This window comes from Tupaia chinensis, unplaced genomic scaffold (genome assembly GCF_000334495.1).
Source record: "Tupaia chinensis unplaced genomic scaffold, TupChi_1.0 Scaffold000617_2, whole genome shotgun sequence".
Lineage (NCBI taxonomy): Eukaryota > Metazoa > Chordata > Mammalia > Scandentia > Tupaiidae > Tupaia > Tupaia belangeri.
The window spans coordinates 1,636,739-1,651,194 of record NW_006160137.1 but is presented as its reverse complement, the minus strand read 5'-3'; the positions used below and the strand labels follow the sequence as shown (position 1 = coordinate 1,651,194).

The 14,456-nt window shown below is 44.3% G+C and overlaps 1 protein-coding gene across 1 annotated transcript in view; it reads left to right on the top strand.

Moving 5' to 3' along the window:
* The window catches only part of OSBPL10 (oxysterol binding protein like 10), a gene marked incomplete in the record, with an annotated part of 330,123 nt that overhangs the window by 245,964 nt on the left and 69,703 nt on the right, over window positions 1-14,456 (top strand). The window contains 1 exon segment of the mRNA XM_027775946.1: window positions 12,221-12,431. Coding sequence (XP_027631747.1) covers window positions 12,221-12,431 — 211 coding nt within the window.

Below are 14,456 nucleotides of genomic sequence, written 5' to 3'. Positions count from 1 at the left end.
GCTTAATGGTTAAGGCTTAATGGTCAAGGGAGCTGAATCTTACATGGCCAATTGCAGTTCAAATCCCAGCTTTCGTAAAAAACATGCTGGGTGTGTGTGCGTGTCCCAGATCCTGACAGGATGAAGAGGTGGAAAAGGGGTTACACCAAGACTATGCCCCATGGGGGTGTGTTTTCCCTCTCCTTCTCTCTCTTTCTGGCAGGTACATGTACTTTTTGGCAATTACAGTTTTTAAATAAATAAATAAATAAATAAAGCCATTAAAGTGCGATCTTTGGGCTAGCCTCATAGCCTAGTGCCTAAGGTAGCCAGGTCTCACATGACCAACCACAGTTCCAACTCCAGCCCCACTGTCTTGAAAAACACACTGGGCACATGTCCGTGTGTGCCCCAAATCTCGGTTGGATAGAAGAGAAGAAATTGCAGCATGACCATGACTCATTGAAGATGCTTTCTCCCTTGCTCTCTCTCTCTCTCTATCTCTTCTTCTCTTTGTGCTCAGTGCATATGCTCTCTGGCCAAAAATAGTGGTTAAAACTATTAGGTTGTCTGTTGGAAACGTTATGACATATTTCTATGCAAAAACATGTCATTACTTTCCCAACAACCCAATGGATCAAGAACACATAGCCAAAGAAGAGGCCCCCCCAAAAAAAGAAATATATAGGAAAGACATAAATAAGAGCCCCCCCCAAGGACATTTACAATGGAGGGCAAGGGCAATGGTATCGTGGTAGCACAGTAGACCCACATGGAAAGGGTCCAAGGTTCAAGTCTAGGACCTACCTGAGCATCATGTACCTGTGTATGCTTGTGATCTTGGCCAGCTAAGAATGGGGGTGGGTTGTGGCCTGAAAACCCTATTGGAAGTGCCTATCTCTTTCATGGAAGAAACAAATAAACTTAAAGAAAAGAAAAATTTACAGCAGAAGATTTCGTTACTCTCTCATAGTCGGCCATTTGAGATCTGGCTCCCTTAACCACCAGGCCATAGGCTGTCCCCTTTCACAACGCTGTTAGCAAAGTCTTCAGGAACAATGTCTAGGAACGCCTCAATATCATCCTCAGGAAACTTGCCATCTCAACCACAGCCTTGTTGATTTTTGCAACCTCCTCGTCCTCAGAAAATATTTTGAAGACAAACCTCTTTTAAATTTTTTTTTGTGTTTTTTAAAGAATTACTTTATTTACCTTTATTTATTTATTTTATTTTACTTGACCAGAGAGGGACAGAAAGAGAGAGAGAGAGAGAGAGAGAGAGAGAGAGAGAGAGAGAGAGAGAGAGAGAGAGAAAGCTGTCAGGTCTGGGACTTGAACCACGGTCGATTATGTAGGAATCCAGTGCCCTTAGCCATCATGCCACCTGCTGGCCCCATAGACAAACCTCTTGAATGTCTTCTTTGAGTTGCCATTCATACACTCCTTGGTGACATCATCCCAAGTCCAAGCAAGGTTCACAGATGTTGTAATCCCTTCAGAATTGCATCGGTGTCTTTGTCAGTAGCAGCAATAGGTGAGCAAAGGTCATCCTCAGTAGCAGGCCTTGAAAAATTCCCTAAGTCCTTGGTCCATTGGTTAGATCAGGGAGATCATGTTTGGAAGGAGAAACACCACTTTGATATTTGGATGAAGGTCACCAGTAAATGGAAGATATACAGGAGCATTACCAACAATAAGTACAATCTCAGAATAAGAACTGGGTCAACCATGACTTCTTATTGCTCCTTTAGAACAGTGGTGGTCTATGCTCAAGGACATATGCTCGAGGGCCCCAGGATTCTCCCTATGCCAGATCACAGAGGATTTTCATCCGAAGCCTGCACCACTGCCCCCAAGCAAGACTGTCTTCTGTCCTTAAGAAACTTAAAACCTGGGCCAGCAGGTGGCATGGTGGTTAAGGCGGTTAACCATGGTGGTTAAGGTGGTTAACCATGGCTGACTGTGGTTTGAATCCCAGACTCGGCAGCTTGAAAAATCACACCAGGTACGTGTACATACATGCCCAAATCCCAGGAGGAGAAGGAATTACAGAGTGACCATCCCCCTGGGAGATGATTTCTCACTTTCCCTCTCACTGTCTCTGTCTCTCTGGCGAGCACATGTACCATATGGCAAAACGTTAAAACAAACAAAAACACCTTAAAAACCTGGCATTGATTTGGCCTCATTACAAATGAAAGTCCTTTCAAGCATCTAGTTCCAAAATAAGGAGACTTCATCTATATTGAATATTTGCCCTGACAGGTAATTTTCCTCTACAATCAGCTTATTTAGAGTTTCTAAAATTCTTCAGCTGCCTTCACATCAGCACTTGCAGACCCGCCACTCACTTTCCTTTTATGTGATGAATAATGAGTGTTGAATTGTTTAACCACCCAGAGCTAGCAGTGAATTCAACACCATAGTCGGGCATAGTCTTTCCTTTAAACATTACAAACAAACTTCTTGCTTTGGCCATGATTGTCATGGTCCTGAGTGGGATGTACTTCTCTGTCTGCTCATCAATCTAAGTCATTAGAAGTGTCCCCATGTCTGATATAGGCCCTTCTCAAATTTGTGTTAGTCTAGTTGTCTTCAGTGAGGAGGCTTCTTTAATAGCTTCTGTCACTTTGCTCTTGTTCTTCAAGATCGTAGCTATGGCGGGATAGGACATGCTTGACTGGTGAGCAGTAACCAGCATGGATTTTCCTTCCATCATTGTCTCTAATCACCTGACTTGGTTTCCAAGTCTGTCATTCAATGTGACCTCTTACTGGCTACATTAGTCATGGATTTTTGTAAGCTTAGGGTCCACGACGAACAAAACAACATGAGATTAAATCAAACACAGGAGAACTGACGTAGTCAAGAGATGCAGTAAACATGAGTTGTACGAGGGTGCTGCTGGCACGACACTCCAATCTGTTTTACAGTAAACATTTTTGGTGTTATTGATTGAAGATTTTTTGATCAACTGGACTGGGGAGAAATGTTCACATATTGAGATGTTCACTTTGTAAGCTAAATAATGTGATTGAATGTATATTAAAGATTTAAAAAATAAATAAATAAATAAAAAAGTAGGAGTGGAGCCAGCACTGTGATGGTTAAGGTACTAGATTTTCACATGGCTGACCATAGTTCGATTCCTGAACTTTGTGGCTTAAAAATCATGCTGGGTGCATGTGTATGTGTGCCCAAAATCCCTGGAGGAGGAGGGATTGTGGCATGATCATCCCCCCACAGGGGTGATTTCTTACTTTCTCTTTCTCTGTCTTTCTCCAGTGAGCGCATGTGCCTTGTGGAAAAACTTAAAAAAAAAAATGGAGTACACTCAAATGATGATAATATATAAACACGCAGACCAGCAACATAGTCATTTATTGTATTTAAGTATTGTGTACTATACATAATTATTTGTGCTGTACTTTCATGTGATTAGCAGTATAGTCTGTTTATATCACCATCACCACAAACACGTGAGTAATTCGCTGCTCTTCGATGTCACAACAGTTGTGATGTGACTAGGAAGTATCAGTTTTTCAGCTCCATTCTAATCTTATGTGACCACCATATGTGTGGTCCATCACTGATCGAAGTACCATCATGGGGTGTATGACTCTGGTTTCCAGGTGCTGAGATGGTGGTTAGGGAGGTGGGAGGGACAGGGTAAAGGAAGAAACTTTACCATAGTTGTTTTCTGAGGCAGGACATAGTATTTTGTTTCTTGAGTGTATGAAAGAGATTATGTGTCATGCTGGAAAGGCTATGGAAGTGGAACTGGAGAACTGAGGACCAGTCCTGCTTTTCCTTTATCAGTGAAGCCGTGTGACCTTGACTGTGAAATTAGATTGTCATTGGAACCACAGCCAGGACCTGCATGCTAACCCTTAACCTATGATTGCCAGATTTAAAAAAAAAAAGGAAAAAGAAATTCAAATAGAACCCAGAGTCTCATAATATAGTAGCCAAAGTGTCTAGAATACAACCGAAAATCACTGGTCATATCAAGAACCAGGAAAATCAGAACTCGAATGAAAAAAGATAATTATCGGTTGCCAAAACCAACATGAAATGAATCAAATGTTAGTTTTACTGGAGTGCAGCCTTGCCCATTTGTTTACACACGGTCTCTGGCTGCTTTTGAGCTACAGTGGCAGAGTTGAGTAGTTGTCACAGGGACCATATGGTTCATGAAACATAAAATATTTACTGTCTGTCCCTTTATAGAAGGGCTGGCCCCTGCAATAAGTTCATCGAAGACCTAGTAGTCAGGTTTCTGTGTGTGTGAACTTTCCTTCTTCTTTTTCTCTTTTTTTTTTTTTTTGGAGAGGTTTTTCGCTATAGGGCGCGTGCGCTCGCCAGACAGACAGAGAGAGACAGAGAGACAGAAAGCGAGAAATCACCCCCCAGGGGGGATGGTCACGCCGCAATCCCTTCTCCTCCATTCTCCTCTCGGGATCTTGGGCACGCACGCACACGCACCCGGCGTGAGTTTTAAGCCACGGGACACGAACCACGGTCGACTACGTGGGAGTCCAGCGACATAGCCATTACGCTAACTGCTGGTTCCCTTCTTTTTACCTTGATTTTTTTCCATTTATTATCAATATTTAGTACATTATACTTCTTATTTTTGTTTTATCCATTCTATTTGTGTGTGTGTGTGTGTGTGTGTTTACTTTCTTCTTCGTAACCTCATTTGTTTAGCCAACAGCTTCTACCCATTGGAGATGGACCCCACTTCCTCCTGCTCATCTTGTCCCTTACTCTGCCACCTATTCTCTGATCCCTACTAAGAAATGTGCATCTTGAAGGTCTCTAGACTGGATGGGGATTTTTCTTTCTTACTCAGGCTGAGAACTATCTGGGAGTAATAGAGACCTACACAGGATTGTGGCTTTCATGGGTGTGTGGTGTTCCAAGGGGTTTCATAGGACTTACCTAAAGGGAACTTTATTTTATTTTATTTTTAAAGAGATTTTTGCTATAGGGTACATGCACTCACCAGAGAGACAGAGTGAGAAGTCATCCCCCAGAGGGGATGGCCATGCTGCAGTCCCTTCTCCTCCACTTTCCTCTTGGGATTTTGGGCACGCATGCACACACACCCAGCGTGAGTTTAAGCCCCAGGATCTGGGACTCAAACTGCTGTTGACTACATGGGAGTCCAGTGATAGAACCATTATACCATCTGCTGGTCCCACTTAAAGGGAACTTTTAAGAGAGTAGCATTCAAGGTGTATCTTGTGCTAAGAGGTGGAACAAGAGACCTAGCCTGGGAAATACCCCTTTTGCACCTGTAGCAACTAACTGGGAGAAGAAAACATTGTTCAAATGTGAGATCAAGACTTCTTGTGCCCCATCACACAGAAATTTGGAGAAGGCATTGCAGATTGGAATGCCAGCTCTCTAGAGATCAGCCATGCAGTCTGCTGATAATATAATGTTATTCACCACCCATGTTGAGGCAGCTCCTACCCAGGGCAGTGGCTGTGTCTCCCAGGGCAAGGAAAAATCAGAATTCACTGAGAATTGATAGTTTGGTTTACCATGTGGAGACTCGATTAAGGTTGGTTAAAGATCATGAGAAAATGGTTTGAGATTGGTGGAAACTGCAAAGCAAGGATTTACAATTCAGTGAATTTTAGGATGCAGACTGCCTGCTGATGGTTTTCATCAGGAGTTGGTGAATATTACAAGAAGTTCCTATAAGGAACCAATGAACCATTTCTGGGATGGAATCTCCTGAAATATTAAAACGAGGCTCATGAGGTTGATGGAATAGTGCAGTTGTGTTAACGGAGACAACAGCACAGGGGGATGTGTATGTGTGTGTGTGTGTGTATGGTTTGGGTCCTAAAGATCTTGGAAGAGTGGCTTAAAGCCTAAGTGAGGACAATGCAGAAGTGGAAAAATGCCTGTTAGCCAAGGACAGACCCCCCTGACCCAGAGAGGGCTCTGGAATTCCAGAGTGAGAAGTGGCAAACAGAGTCTGCCTTGTACCTTGCCTCAAATGTTCTAGTCCTTAACCCACCAAGATGGATTGAGTTACCAAAGGCATTGGGGAACCCGTGAGGCTGTGCCAAGCGAGGCAGGCAGCTCTGGTGCCTTTAGGATTAGGATCTGTGTTTGGGAGGTCTTGAGCGGATCCTTCTGTTAGTGACGATTGAGTGACTGAACTTATTTTTCAGCATCCAACCTGTCAGGACTAGACTTTTCAGGCGCCTCTAAAACCTAGACTGAGGTTTGCAGCCCAGAAAAGTCCAAAGCAGTCAAGACCACCAGACCTTTGCCTTGCCCCTCGCGGCTGCCTTCAGTTTTCTATTTTAGCCCGATTGAAACTGTTGATCTGGGTGTCACTGAGTTTCGATTTTTGCATCTGTTTCAGCTTCTTTGTTCTCTTCTGTTTCTGCAACCACTGACCCTATGAGTATTAAACTCCTGTGATCTGTTTTTATAAGGGAGATACCATTGTTTGTGCTCGGGGAAACAGGCTGTAGACTCCCCTCCACCCCAGCCTGGGGAGTTTGCTTATCTGTGAAATATAACTTGGCCTACATGTTGTTTCTTTCGCAGACTCAGAGTTGATACTTTTAAGGGGTGTTCCTTTAAAATTTAATTCGGAGACCCCTTTTTGCACCTGTATTACAAGTTGGTGCTGCCCTTGATGGTGGAAGCCAAGTGCTGGAAAGAAATGAGAGATGCACTTTGTCTATGAACACCACGGGTGATTAACATGGACATGCCTTGGAGGATGTGTTTAGGGCCCTGGTTTGAGCCTTATGTAATTAATGTAAATTGCTCGATTATTTTTAAAGGCTAGTGGATGTAGATGAGTCTGCTCCTTGAAGATTGCTCTTTGCTTTCTCTTTCTTTAAACTGTCAGAGGGCGTTTGCATTCACCAGAGAGAGAGGGAGAAAGCACCCCCCAACTGTGGTAATATTGCAGTCTCTTTTCCTCCCTTTCTCTAACCTGTTAGGATTTGGGGTACTCACACACACACACACACACACACACCCCTAGCCACTGAGTCGGGGATTCAAACCATAGTTGACCGTATGGGATCTGGCTCCCTTAACCACTAGGCTATAAGGTCGGTCTGTGTTTTGCCCTTTGTTGGTAAACCTAAAGGCACATTGAAAGGGAGAGGCCCCTCTTAGGAATTCGCTGTTGGTGTTTGGGGTGCATATAGCCCTTCAGTACTATAGTCATCTTTTTGTGTGCCCTTCATTAAAATTGGATATGGTCATCCAAAGTCTAATGGAGACTCAGTCAGTGCCTCCCAGTCTTAGCAAACGTCGGAGCAGTAATAACTGTGGTATTCAGTTCTCAGGTGAGGACTTCTGCATGTCTCTCAGGGTTTACTCAGTTTCTGTTGAAGTCTGATGAAGCTGATAAAAAATGAAGATTAGCATCCATCATGTCATTGAACACTGGATTTCTGGTTCACATCTCACGGAGAAAATGAATCTTTAGGAGGTGTCTGCTAGGTGCCAGTCACCATGACGGGCTCATTTTATTTTTAGTGTTCAGTTTACCGAGAAAGGTGTTGAAAGCTACAAGGAGCCTGACAATCTAGCCAAGGGTTACTCAAGGAGGCGTGATTGGCATTTGAAGCAGCAAGGTTCTTAATTGGACGTGGCCAAGCCCTGAATTGCGACCCCTACCCACTCAGTGCCATGAGTTCTTCCCAAGTGATGGTAACCACCAAACCCACGTCACTGCTGCTTCCACACGCCCCTTGCAAAGGGCTGCCGCGTCTTGGGCATGGGCCATAGGCTGTAAATGAACACTTCTGTGAGCTAATTGTGTGTTTTCATTACCTGAGATCATGGAATACCTTATGCTTGTGAAAGAACCAATGTTTATCCTATACTATGTAGTTAGAAGGCAATTAATTCTATTTGTTGATTCAAAACAAGTTTATTCCATATGGTTAATGGCTTGATTTTACTCACCTTTTCTCTGAAGCATAATGGCATCACTTATAATAGTAAAAGATATATCGGGTCATTGGAAAAGTCATGATGCACTTTTGCACAGAAAAACATAGAAAAGAACGTCATGGTCTTCCGATGACCCCATGTAATATATGCTGTTTGGTCATCATGCAGTTCCTTCTCCATGCATCGTTTTTCTAAGACTGTTTTGTAGTATGAATTTACAGAAATGCCAATTACTATAAATAACTCAAAATCCACTTCTCACTAACTGCTGGCCGTTACAGATGTCTAGTTGAATGTTAATAAATACATAGACATTTTACTTAAAAATTTTTTTTTTTAATGTTTGTGCCATAGGGTACTTGTACTCGCTATAGAGACAGAAAGAGACAGTGAGAAGGAAAGTGAGAAATCACCCTCCACGGGGGATGGCTACTCCACAATTCCGTCTCCACCATTCTCCTTCTGGGATTTTGGCCACGCACACATGGGTGCCTGGTGTGAATTTCAAGCTGCTGGATCTGGGACTCACTGCAGTCAGCTATGAGGGAATCCCGCAGGCGTAAGCACTGTGTCCCCTGCTGGCCCTGACATTTTATCTTCTTTGAAATTAAACTTAACCAGCTGTTATTTCTTTGGCTAAACTGGTAAAGGAGGCATTATTTTTACTAAATGTTCAGCCATCTTATGGTCATTAGATAGAGTGATTTCTGTAGATTTCGTGTCTTCTAAGTGGATTCTCTTGCACTTTAATGAAAGAATAGTGACATTTGGATTCATTCATTCATTCATTCAATAGCTATTCACTGGGATCTATCAGAGAATGATTCCTGGTCATATCCCGGAATAAATGAGCATAATAAATAAGTGAATTACAAGTTAGGTCAAAAGGTGTCGAGTACTATGGAGAAAGAGTTAGTAAGGTCGATAGGCGTGCCAGGGGCTGGGCTGGAGATACAGTTTCAATTAGGTGGTTCAGGAAAGTTTCTTGAGAAAGAGATTCTTAAGCAAAAACCAGAATGAGAGACTCGGACGTGGTGGCACAAGCTCTAGGGTATCACTACGCAAGGCTGGGGCCACATGGGAAGCTAGGGTTCGGTTCCTGGACCAGCCTGAATAGGTCAGGCGTGGTAACACGTACCTGTAATCCTAGCTGACTGTGAGGCCAAAGCAGAGGGTCACAACAGTAAGACCCTGTCAAAGTATCGCTTTCTGCTTCTCCTCCTTCTTTCCCCCCTCCCCTCTCTCTTGCATTGAGAAAAAAAGACCTAAAGGATAAATGAATACTTATTAATCCCCGAATGTTCCCTTGTTTTTTTTTTTTTTTTTTTTTTTTTTTTTGTTTTTGCTATGGGGCACGTGCACTCACCAGACAGACAGAGAGAGACAGAGAGACAGAAAGTGAGAAATCACCCCCCGGGGGGACGGCCATGCTGCAATCCCTTCTCCTTCGTTTTCTTCTCAGGATCCTGGGTGAGGATGCACATGCACCTGGCATGAGTGTTAAGCCACCGGGTCCGGGACCCAAACCGTGGTTGGCTACATGGGAGTCCAGCGACATAGCCATTATGCTAACTGCTGGTCCCCCGATTGCTCCCTTGTTATATTCCATGTGTTGTTTTAGGAGCCAAAATGACGAGGTCTAACCTGTATAATCTGAAAAAAGCAATTTGCATAGTCAAATTATAGGTGTGTATGGAGAGTTGAGAATATTCCAAACCATGTCTGTGTGACATGTTTATTAACATGGATTTTTAAAAATCATTTTAAAGTGGGACCAGCAAATGGCACCAATGGTTACATCACTGGACTATCACATAGACTATGGTTCAAGTCCTGGATCTGGTGACTTAAACTCATGCTGGGCGTGTGTGTGTGTGTGTGTGTGTGTGTGTGTGTGTGTGCCCAAACTCCCATGAGGAGAATGAAGAAGGGATTGCAGTGTGGCCATTCTATTCTTGGTAGTTTACTCTATTTGGACTGCTTTTCCTCAGATGTCCTTCTTGCATGTAGTTTCCATTCCTTCAGTTCTTTACTTAAAAGGCCTTACTTTCAGGACCAGCAGAAGACCTAATAGTTATGTCACTGGAATCCCATGTAGTCGACTGCATTTCAAGTCCCAGACCCACATGCGGCTTGCATGCGTGCATGCCCAAGATCCCAAGAGGAGAATGAAGGAGAAGGAATTGCAGCCTGCCATCCCCGCCTGGGGGCTGATTTCTTGCTTTCTGTCTTTCTGCCTTTCTGTCTCTCTAGTAAGCGCATACATCCTATATCAAAAATCTCTCTTTTTTTTTAAAAAAAAAAATCACTTTAAAGTAATAGTACATGTTTTGGAAAGTAGGATTGCAAAGAGTGAACTATTTTTTTCTTTTTTTTTTGAGTCAAATGATACAAAATAGCGGATCCTACTTTCAACAGAAAGAAAAGGCTGAGAGTGTGCAATGAAGATTTTGTCCAAGTCTGCCAAGTCTGTGGTTCTTACAGAATGATTGCTTCTTCCAGCTGCTTCTGTCTGAGGACACTGTGATAGTCACAAGGATCCTCTGGAAGTGACAGTGACAAAACTGGAGCTGTCACTTCACACGTGGACAGCTTTGTTGGGAAGTACAAAGAGCGATGGGTCAGAGTCTGGAGAACTGGAGTTACTTCCCGCCTCTGAGGGCCACCAGTTCGGTGACCTGGCTGTTTGCTCGAGCTCCTCCACGGCCGAGAACGACTCATTATTTGCTCGACATGGTGCTCAGCACTGCGCCGTCATCTTGTTTAATGAGAGAAGTCGTCAAACATGAGGGCGACGAACTTCACGAGATAACTGTTGAAGTCCTTTGCTAGCTCTTGAGGCCTTGTCTTCCTGATTTGTCATTCGAAGACATAATTAAACTACTGTTTGTCTTACGATAAGCTTCAAAATAGAATCTGGCCCACAAGATATGATTATCTTAGTTTGTTGTAGCTTAAGCCACGGCGTAGGACTGGGTATGGAGTTTCTGTGTTTTCTCTTCTTGACATCTTCGGTGGTGTTGGGTCTACATCCTGTTTAGCATTTCTCTGGGGGAGCGTGGGGGTGCCTGACACTGGCTTCACTGTAATCTCACTCACATGAAGAATATCAGCCCCCGGGTTTGCTTCCTTTCCTTAAACTTTGAATAGGATTTGCCAGAGAGTGAAGGTTTGAAGGTCAAGGGAAAGCAAGAAATTAGTCTTGTTGTGCTGGAAAAACCACAGTGCATCCACTGTCTCAGATAATCCTCTGCAGCAAAAGAACTTTAAAGATGATCACGGAGACTGCTGCCTTTAATGTATTTATTGTTGTTATATTTTTAAATTTATTCATTCATTTATTTTCATTTGACCAGAGACAGACAGAGAAAGACAAGAGAGAGGCGGAGAGGGAAAGTGAGAAAGCAAGCCTCCAGGTCCGGGACTTAAACTGTGGTTGGCCACGTGGGCGTGTCCAGCACCTTAACCACCATGCCACCTGCTGGTCCCCTTGTTATTATTTTTAAAGTTTATTTATTTCTGGTGACCAGCAGATGGCATAATGGTTATGTCGCTGGACTCCCACGTGGCTGACTGTGGTATGAGTCCCAGACCTGGGGGCTTAAAATTCACGCTGGGTGTTTGTACATGTGCTCCCAAGATACCGAGAGGAGAAGGGATTGCGCTGTAACCATCCCCTCTGGGGGGTGATTTCTCACTTTCTGGCTCTCTGTCTCTCTGGCAAGTGCATGTGCCCTATAGTAAAAATCTCTCTATATAAAAAAAGTTGATTTATTTCTTCCTTGAGTCGGCAAGCAAGAGAGAAACAACATCCCCAACAGGGGCCTGACACCATGATCTGGAGCCAGCCTCAGCCAGCCCTGATTCGTGGGCATGTACATGACTGTGTGCCCAGGGAGGTGTCCTGACACGGACTGGGAACCACCCCTGTGGGCCAGCCTTACAGAGTACTGTGTTTCGCTACCATGGCATCGACTGGTCCCTGCGGTGTTTACTATCTGCTCACCTTCAGGAGAGCTATACAATGGTACACCTACCCAGCCCTCATGGTCCTTTTCAGCACCGAGTTCTAGAAGTCTTTGGACGGAGTGCTTTTGGACAGGTCGATCTAGACTGGTCTCGGATTTCCCTAGACCAGGACTGGATCTGGTCACAGGAGCAATGAGCCCTGAGCTCTGTGAGCTGACGCTGCCCCGATTTTACCTCGCCCGTGGCCTAAGTGCTGACTCCTCTGCCTGCCGGATGGAGGACTTCTGACCCTCACCCCCTTGCCATCTCCCCCACTTTGTAGATGATGAACCAGGTGGAAGGGCAGCAGAAGAACCTCGTGCATGCCATCGAGTCCCTGCCAGGTTCCGGCCCCCTCACCGCCCTGGACCAGGATCTGCTGCTCTTGAAAGCTACCTCTGCCGCCACCCTCAGCTGCCTCGGGGAGTGCCTCAGCCTGCTGCAGCAGAGCGTGCACCAGACGGGCCAGCCCAGCCACAAGGCAGGCACCTCAGGTAAGAGTCTGGGACCTGTGTGTGGGACGGGCACTGCCAGGTCTGTGCCTACCTGCACGCATTGCCCTCCTCCAAACCCATCGTTTCTCTGCTGTCCACCCCTCTGTCCTTTTCCCCAAGTGTCTCTGCCTCTGTTCTTCCTTCCCTTCCTTCCTCTGCAGAATGGGAGAAATTCTTCTTTTACAAATTAGCAATGCAACAGCCTATGAAGAATTTCACGCACTCACACGAATGCCATGGAACTTGCGGGCTTGTTGGCGCCACGTCACGTATCTCATTGCGTTTGTGACTTTGGCGCTCAGCGTTCTGTTTGTAAGACCCACTGTCGTGTAGTATCTGGCCTGCTGCTCCCATGGTGTGCGTCCACCACAGCTTGCCCAGCTCCTCTCTGACGGTGCGCACACACCTGGGCACCAGCCCCTGCCCACGCCCTTGCGGTGGAACCATCCCCATGCGTGTCCCCTCGTGGACCCTGGTGAGGATTTCTCTTGGGTACATACTGGGAGCGTTTTTAGTTCTTTATCAGGAAACAGATTATAATACTCTCCCTGAAGATGCCTTGATTATGTGGAGGAAGCTTTAATCAATAGCCCGATGTTAAGATATTAGTGAAGATTAAATTCAGTGATAAAAGGGAAAACCGCTTGAGATTGGTCATATCATTATAAAGCATTAGAATTACCAGAATTAACAGGCCTTACCGAGCGTGGTTGCCCAAGGGTCACGTAATTAATGAGGCGATGATGAAAAGTTCTAAGTGGGAACCAGCAGTTAGCGTAATGGCTATGTCGCTGGATTCCCACGTAGTTGACCGTGGTTCGCGTCCCGGACCCAGTGGCTTAGAACTCACGCCGGGCGCGTGTGCATGCGTGCCCAAGATCCCGAGAGGAGAATGGAGGAGAAGGGATTGCGGTGTGGCCATCCCCCCTGGGGGGTGATTTCTCGCTTTCTGTCTCTATGTCTCTCTCTGTCTGCCTGGCGAGCGCATGCGCCCTATAGCGAAAACCTCTCAAAAAAAAAAGTTCTAAGTGATAGTGTTCAGATTCCATGCTTGCCTCAGGTGCCCTTTGTCCTCCCTTTCCCTGAAGATGAAAAGGAACAGCTGCTTTTTTTTTTTGAAGTAGGCCGAGTGTAAGGAATTTGGGTTTCTGTCCGTCATGCCCACCCTGTCCACTAGTTCTGGTTCTGCCAGAACTCAGCCTTGGCTACATTCTCTGAGCTCTGTACAAAGCACATATTGTCATGCCCACCTTTTGGATGAAACACTGAAGTTCAGAGTGGTTGAATAAGTAATATTCGCATGACAAGAGTGTATGTGTGTGTGTATATATATATATGTGTGTGTGTGTGTGTGTGTGTGTGTGTGTGTATATGAATATATATGGATATATATGAATATATATGGATATATATATGAATATATATGGATATATATGAATATATATGGATATATATGAATATATATGGATATATATGAATATATATATGAATATATATATGGATATATATGTGAATATATATATGGATATATATATATGGATATATATATGAATATATATATATGAAATAACTTCAGATTTCAGAAAGGTTACAAGAATAGTATGAGAAATTCTCCTATATCCCCTTCCAGATCCCCCAGATGATATCATATCGCGACACTTGCGCCATCTTTTCTCTCCCCGTATTTGCATATTATAATGTTCTAAGCCTTCAGAGAAAATTACGAGCATGCGGTCTCTTCACTCTTGAATACTTCAGAGTGCATTTCCTTAATAAAAAGACGCTCTTTTGAATAGCATAGTGAGCAATGTTAGTAAATTAACAAGAGTGTAATCCTGTTCTTTCATGCACACACCATGCTAAATTTGGCCAATTATCCCATCACTTTCTTTTATAACAGAAGGAGAATGATTCTGGTCAGGGTATGGCCTAGGAGAGGGTTTGTGTCTCTTTGGGTGCAGAGGAAGGGCACCTCTCTATTTTTTTTTTTTTTTGAGAGGTTTTTGCTACAGGGCGCGTGCACTC